Below are 7,500 nucleotides of genomic sequence, written 5' to 3'. Positions count from 1 at the left end.
GTGTAAATGCATTGTATTCATAGAGCCAGAGATACTTTCAGGTAACCTTTAGTTTTGTCTTTTGTATTCAACTTAATGTAACTGTGGTTAAGATATGTATACGTGTTTTGTTCACACACAAACACACACACACACTCTCACCTATCTGGAAGTATGAGTATACAGCCAGTGCTTCGTTTACCAGACGATGACGACGAGGGTTTCTTGGCTTCAGGTGCATGATGTCACTCTCTGCTTTCTCATAGGCCAAAGAGACAGAGGGGAACTACAGAAGAGACAGAAATAAAGCAATATATCTCTGTACAGCAGATAGAGGAGCGTGGAAGATAATGATGCAAATTTACTATTAAAGTCACCAACTCAGTCGCTGTAAAGAATAAGGCGGGTGTGTGGTGATTCAATATCAATCACAATGTACAGGCCACAGTGAAACAAATACACAATCATCTATGATGAAAAGAAATGTAATGCAATAACCAGTGTGATGACCACACTTGAGAAAAGAACTGGTACTAATGAATTAATAGCTCACAATGTCCGTGGCCAGTTCAATGAAGAGAATAGTGATGCAGCCCAGAGGAAGAGGCACGCTGACGGTGATGTAGATCAGATATGGAGTCAGCTCAGGAATGTTCTTGGTTAGGGTGTAGGCGATAGACTTCTTCAGGTTGTCAAAAATAAGACGGCCTGCACACACACACACACACACTAAAATAGCTCAATATATTCTGTAAATAAAAGAACTTTTTATTTTTTCCGTTTATGCATCCGTTTACTGTCTTAGTAACCACCAAGATAACAATGTGATAACAAAAAAATAAATAATTAAGTGCTTTTGAGTTTTAGGGGCTGGTGGGCCTACTGTATGGCAAACTCAATATAGATGTATTGATAATATTGAAAATAACAGACAAGATAGGAACAGAGGAAGGGTATGACCACATGACCACCAAGTGGTCACAAGTGCGGAGATCCAATATTTTGTGATTTTTAAGTGATGAAAAGCGAGCCGTCGCCAGACTGTGAACCTTGAGTTTTAAGATTATTTTGTCAAATATATATATATATATCTTAACGACAACTCAAAGCTTACATAGTACAGGAACCATACACTGCGGCCAAGGCTGCCATACAAGGTGCTACCTGCTCATCAGATAACCAAAAAACACACAAACTTTCTTTTCTTTTAAGTCTCACCTTGCTCCACTCCAGTGACAATAGAAGCAAAATTGTCGTCCAAAAGGATCATGTCTGCAGCGTTCTTGGCAGCGTCTGACCCGGCAATCCCCATGGCGACACCAATATCAGCCTTCTTAAGAGCCGGAGAGTCGTTCACACCATCACCTGTCACGGCGACGATGGAGCCCTGGGCGAGGGGATGAAAGATGAATCCATCGGACACAAGCCTGAACACATATTCTGAACATTTAAGCTGGATATGCATGAAAACCCAGGGGACCACATTGAAACTAAATGTCAGCTTCATAGTCTCTCTCTTTGATATTCTTAAGATTATGTGTATAGGAAACTTGCCTTGGATGCATATCGTTTTTAAATTATGAAATAAATTTCACTCAATAATCACAAGATTAAGAGGGCACAGGTAGACTAAGAGGTGTGTATGTTTTTGTGTGTATCTACCAGTCGTTGACAACTCTCCACAATAATTAGTTTCTGCTGAGGGGATGTTCTTGCAAACACCATCTCAGGATGGTTTCGCAGTGCGTCATCTAGCTCCTCACTGCTCATGTCTTTCAGCTGACCCCCACTGATCACACAAGCGCGGGCGTCCCTGCACACACACAACACAGTGACGGACAGAGTTACATTACATATAAGTAGCTTGCATTCAGACACAACAGTCAATCTTTATAAGACAATGTAGGATTCTGTAGTTTTGTGTTGTAGTCACACCATAAGAAATAAACATTATACTGCTCCTTGATTTGTATCAAAGATGAGCACTGTGGACAGCAGTTATGCAAATACCTCTTGTTGACTTGTTCGACAGGTATGCGCTTCCTCTGCGCTATATCTTCCACTGTTTCACTGCCTTCTGAGATAATACCAACGTTAGCTGCTATTGCCCTTGCTGTAATTGGATGGTCCCCAGTAACCATGACGACCTAAAGTTCCAAGTTATACAAGAAATACATACATTCACAATGTGAAAACGCACAATGAAACGCATGATAAATGTGTCTTGCGAGCACTTTTAATAAAAAAGAAAAATCTATGACAGCCCAAAAAAGCCAATTAGGTTTATGTGAAACAATGTAAACACACCCTGATACCAGCAGTACGACATTTCATCACTGCATCCGGTACAGTGGCTCTTGGGGGGTCGATCATTGAGATGAGACCAGCAAAGCACAGTCCTGACGTGGGGAAATTCATCTCATCAGGGTCAAATGGATAGCCACGAGGAAACTCCTTCTCGTTCAGATAGATGTGACAGAAACCTGAAGGTGGGAAAAAAAGGAACAGCAAAAAGGTTAATTCTTATTGTGTATGGCAGAAGATATCTATGTACTAATTAATGTGTTATTAGCTACAAAACTAAATGGCTCCATTTACTTGCAACAACTTCACATTAAAGAAGGTTTTTTTCAATATACTGTTAGCAAAAGGGAAATGATAGTTTTGGGAAAACATCAAGGTCATGAGAAGTTCTCCCTAACCCAGTACTCTTTCTCCCAGTCCTCCCAGGTCCATGTAAGCTGTCTGAAAGGCTTCACTCCACTGCTCATCCAGAGGCAGCTCCTGGCCTTTAATCAAAATGGTGGAGCAGCGCTCTAAGATACGTTCTGGTGCTCCCTTCATCACCATCAGGAAGCGCAGGTCCAGAGGGTCCTCCAGTTCATGGATAGACAGCTGGAGAAGAGAGGGTTGGTTGATAGAAGCTGAATCAAATAAGCCAGAGCTTTTAGGTCCACCGTGAATCACTGGATTATAGTATAGCAGTGTCACATTTTCAAAGAAGGATATTCATATGATAGCATTCGATATTTAAAAAATATATTTCACCCACTTATCTGGTTTACGGTGTAGCAATTGTTTAAAATGATGCAAGGCCTTGCTCTCACCTGAAACTTGTTGGTGGAGTTGAAGGGCACCTCCACCACTTTCTTGAAGCGATTACGGTAGTCCATGACGTTCCCCACAGAAAGCTCGGTGAACTTCAGCAGAGCAGTCTCTGATGCATCTCCTACCACCAGCCTCTGTACGAGATGGTGAAAGTCAGATGCAAAACAGACAAAACGGAACATATCTTATCATTGAGATGTGACATTTTGCCAGCTCAAATGGATGTAGATAACAAATACTAAAACTTGTACCCTGGGAATAGGAACACCTTCCTGATCCGGTCTGAATGTAGCTCTGTTACACAGGGAAGCCACTCTCGCCAGTGAACGCCATGTTTCTGATGACTGATCAAAATTCTGGCCTGGAAACCACACAAAAAAACACAAAAAAAAATACTCCAATGTAAAAAAAACAACATGAAACATCTTTTAAAAAACATGTATCATGGTTAATAGCCATCCACAAGTTAACTTATTATAGCCTGTATTGATATTAACAATAACTTTTTTTTCATGTGTATACCTGACTGATCTTCAGTGGTATCGGCAGCGTGGATGTGGTTGTCAAACCAAAGGTGAGCTACGGTCATCCTGTTCTGAGTCAGGGTTCCCGTCTTGTCAGAACAGATCACTGAAGTGGAGCCTAAACACAAACAGTTTGAAGGTTAAACGCATGCACGCTGTGCATACATTCATGCATGCTGCAATGACTTAATAAAGACCAAACTCATATCTTTATGTCCCTGAACTCAACACAACTTTCAGGAGCAGGAAGTTGCTGGTTTTCAGACAAACTGACCTAATGTCTCCACAGCCTCCAGGTTCTTCACAACGCAGTTCTTCTTGGCAAGTCGTTTAGCAGTCAGTGACAGACAGACCTGTTAACACAGACACAGGCTGTTACAGACTGACAGGGTAATATAGAGCCTCCAGCACATGTGATGAACTAAATAATCCACACTCATTTTGCATACTATTACCTAATACACAGGATATGATTTGGGATTGATGCCATCATCCCAAATGAGCATTCATAAAGGGAAACTAGACACCATACAACAACAGTATTATAGAAATTCACATTTTGTTGCAGTGACTCACAGTAACCGTAGCAAGTAGCCCCTCTGGCACATAAGCCACCACGATGGCCATGAAGAAGATCATGGCTTCCAGGAAGGCATATCCTATGAACATGGCAACCACAAAGAAGGTAAACCCGAAAAAGATTGCAAGACCGGCGATGATGTCAACAAAATGTTCGATTTCTATGGCAATGGGGGTCTTTTCGTTCCCGACGCCGCTCGCCAAGCTGGCAATCCGACCAATGATAGTACGATCACCTGTGTTAATGATTACACCAGTAGCTATACCTGGAGAGAAGAGAAGAGAAGAGAAGAGAAGAGAAGAGAAGAGAAGGGAAGAGAAGAGAAGAGAAGAGAAGAGAAGAGAAGAGAAGAGAGCTTATTCTTAAGTTCACCATCAAACAAATACTTCAACCACTAGATGATCTCTAGTCCATATATATACATATATGCATGTACAGTGTGTAGTGGTTACTGTACCTTCCAGACAGGTTGTAGAGAAGAAAGCAATGTTTTTGGTCTCCAGTGGATTCTCATGAGTACATTCTGGAGTCTTGCTTTGCGGTTCAGACTCGCCTGTCAAGGACGAGTTGTCCACCTGGCACACAAAGGATATTCACAAAAGGTTCATTACATGTCCACAAGTTAACATAGGGTAGGAAGGGAGGATGTCTAATTGGGCCACACGTTCATTCTTTCACTGACGTTTATGTATTCAAAAACATTACACCAACTGGCCTTATGTGCTATGTCAAATACTAGGTACATTACACTCTGTCTGTCTGTCCTACTGAGAATGTTATGATTAACCTGTTCTTTCAGTTACCAATAGTCCAAATTTGACTTAATGTTGACATTTTTAGAAATTGTTTTTTGTGGACACATTGACTTTTTGTGGACTCAATAGTAAAACATGTCAAAGTCTGACCTTAAACTTGCATCATGACACATTTTACTAGTCCAGATGTATGTACTACATGGATATACAGTATATGTGTGTGTGATCTACCTTGCAGGCCTGACCACTGATGATGCGAATGTCAGCCGGGACTCTGTCTCCTCCTTTGATCTCCACCAAATCCCCCACTACCAACTGTTGGGCGTTGATCTGGTTTTTCTGGCCATCACGGATCACAATGGCTTGCTATTTTTGGAGATTTGAGAGCAAAACGAGCAAAGATGAAAGGAGATGAACAAAACAAGAGAGGAAGGAAAGAGATAAGAATGGGCCTCATTTTCATTGGTTATGTGCGATTTACCTGTGGCACCAGATTCTTGAAACTGGCAATGATGTTGGTACTCTTGAATTCTTGGTAGTAACCAAAACAGCCAGTTACCACGACGACAGAAATTAGGGTGATGGCCAAGTACAGCTGGAGTGAGAAAGAAGATGTAACCATAAATTGCTGTCCTCTCCTTTTTCAAATCACTTAATTTCTGTCCCTCTCTGATCCCTCCTGCTCGAAGCAATCCACATAAGCCATAAATTCAGTCTTTCTCAATTGTTTTTCTCCCATAATGCACTAAAGAAGAAAAACTCTCAATGGAAATACAACTCACATTGTCAAAGGCGGTGACATTCCCTCTCGCAACTTCAATTCCAAAGGCGATGAAGCAGATGACGGCTGCGACCCACATCAGACACTGCAGCCCTCCAGCCAGCTGCCTTGCAAACTTCACATACTCCGGAGTTCCTTTGGGAGGCTTGAGTTCATTAGGACCGTCTCTCTCCAAGACTTGACTGGCAAAGGTGGAGGTCAAACCCTGTCGATGGAGGTCAGAAAAATTAGATTAAATAAATGAGAATGTGTTTGTTAGATATGGGTGAAGAGAAAAGGTATTAAGCCCATAAAATAAAGGAGAATGAAGATAGAAAAATAAGACTCTAACAAAAGACATACATTACAGAAAGAAGGTCTTACCTTGGTAACACTAGTGTTGTACCTCATTTCTAGTTCTTCAATTGTAATCTCATGGTCGTCCTGCAAGAGGAGACAGATTGCAACATTCATTCAGAGCAAGCCAAACTTTTAAAGGACAGCCCAGAGTGAATCAAGGTGATTTATTCAGTTATTCATTCATTCATAACTGGTTATTATTAGTGGACAGAGAAAGATCATAGACAGTTCATACAACAAATTCTGAGTGCTGTGCAGCCATGTAGCTTCTGTCTTTACTTACTATATCCATTTCTTTCTTCATGCCCTCCAGTTTCTCCTTCTTCTTCATCTTTTTCTTCTTTTTGTCCATGTCTCCATTGATCTCAAACATGTCGTAGGTGTCCTAAATGCAGAACATTGCTTATAAATGCGTATATTTATGCAGGCATTCTACCTGTCTTTCTTAAAAAACAAAAAGAAGAAGATTATTTTGATTATGTTTAGGCTTTTATTTGTTAGGACAATTTAGAAATGAAGGGGGAGAGAGAGGGGGAATTAAAGCGCAGGAGGTTGGAACCAAACTGGCAGCCGCTATGGCGAGGACTGGGCCTCTGTCTGGGCACATGCTCTTCAAGGTGAGCTAAACAAGCGCCCCCTTTGGCTTGGCACTCTAGATTAAATGTGTACCAGATTTAGCACTTTTATACATCTGATCTATATGAGGTACTGTTAGGTCATTAGTTGTGAATATGTGACCAGCAACAGCTCATTGAATTAAAACTATTTGCATCCTCATTTGCATTAAACAAAACGACACTCCATAGACTGGAGTATACTATGTCCATGCCAGTGATGGTAAAAATATTCTCAAATTAAGTGAAAAAAGATGGCAAAAAGGAAGGTAAAGTAATAGTTAAGCAAGTAAAGGTCTGGTCAAGAGTTTTGAATGACATATACTACCTAGGAGCCCGACTAACGCTAACGAAGGTGAATGGTCATCAGCTAATGTGCTGGGTCGCCTACCTTTTTACTCATGGTTGCAGGTTTGTAAGGGGACTGTTCTCCTAAATCAATGGAGGTCCAGACCACTCGATCCTTCTTCTTGGTCCCCGAAATTTTGGCTGTCAGTTAGAGTCCAGTCCCAAACACACACTTTGTTTTTCCCGCTCTCTCTCTCTCTCTCTCTTTCTCTCTCTCTCTCTCTTTCGCTCTCTCTCACACACACATGCACAATGGTTAGAAACAGGACAGATTTTCTGGATAAGCCTTTTATATACGACAACTCCCCTTTTCAGACACACATGCACACACAAACTTGCTTTGGACACATCCACACACATTTATGTTTGAACACGCACTTTAATACAACAACCTGCGTAAAACAATGTCACCCCTAGGCAGGTCACACAAAACACACACACACACGCACACACACACACGCACACACACACA

The 7,500-nt window shown here is 41.3% G+C and overlaps 1 protein-coding gene across 1 annotated transcript in view; it reads right to left on the bottom strand.

Annotated features, from left to right (window-relative positions):
• The window catches only part of LOC117946445 (potassium-transporting ATPase alpha chain 1), a 9,221-nt gene extending 1,727 nt beyond the window's left edge, over nucleotides 1-7,494 (bottom strand). The window contains exons 1-19 of the mRNA XM_034874607.1: nucleotides 7,072-7,494; nucleotides 6,350-6,451; nucleotides 6,091-6,150; nucleotides 5,729-5,932; nucleotides 5,428-5,541; nucleotides 5,178-5,312; nucleotides 4,649-4,766; nucleotides 4,188-4,456; nucleotides 3,886-3,964; nucleotides 3,610-3,729; nucleotides 3,339-3,448; nucleotides 3,087-3,221; nucleotides 2,682-2,874; nucleotides 2,287-2,462; nucleotides 1,990-2,126; nucleotides 1,642-1,792; nucleotides 1,198-1,366; nucleotides 533-687; nucleotides 142-265 (exon numbers count right to left, since the gene is read on the bottom strand). Of these exons, the coding sequence (XP_034730498.1) occupies nucleotides 142-265; nucleotides 533-687; nucleotides 1,198-1,366; nucleotides 1,642-1,792; nucleotides 1,990-2,126; nucleotides 2,287-2,462; nucleotides 2,682-2,874; nucleotides 3,087-3,221; nucleotides 3,339-3,448; nucleotides 3,610-3,729; nucleotides 3,886-3,964; nucleotides 4,188-4,456; nucleotides 4,649-4,766; nucleotides 5,178-5,312; nucleotides 5,428-5,541; nucleotides 5,729-5,932; nucleotides 6,091-6,150; nucleotides 6,350-6,451; nucleotides 7,072-7,083 (2,563 nt within the window). The 5' untranslated portion in view covers nucleotides 7,084-7,494. The remainder of the gene's footprint in view (nucleotides 1-141; nucleotides 266-532; nucleotides 688-1,197; nucleotides 1,367-1,641; nucleotides 1,793-1,989; nucleotides 2,127-2,286; nucleotides 2,463-2,681; nucleotides 2,875-3,086; nucleotides 3,222-3,338; nucleotides 3,449-3,609; nucleotides 3,730-3,885; nucleotides 3,965-4,187; nucleotides 4,457-4,648; nucleotides 4,767-5,177; nucleotides 5,313-5,427; nucleotides 5,542-5,728; nucleotides 5,933-6,090; nucleotides 6,151-6,349; nucleotides 6,452-7,071) is intronic.
• Between the last annotated feature and the right edge of the window lie 6 nt (nucleotides 7,495-7,500).

Source organism: Etheostoma cragini, chromosome 6 (assembly GCF_013103735.1).
Source record: "Etheostoma cragini isolate CJK2018 chromosome 6, CSU_Ecrag_1.0, whole genome shotgun sequence".
NCBI classification, from domain to species: domain Eukaryota; kingdom Metazoa; phylum Chordata; class Actinopteri; order Perciformes; family Percidae; genus Etheostoma; species Etheostoma cragini.
Note: the sequence above shows the minus strand (reverse complement) of the source record. Positions and strands in the feature narration are given on the sequence as shown.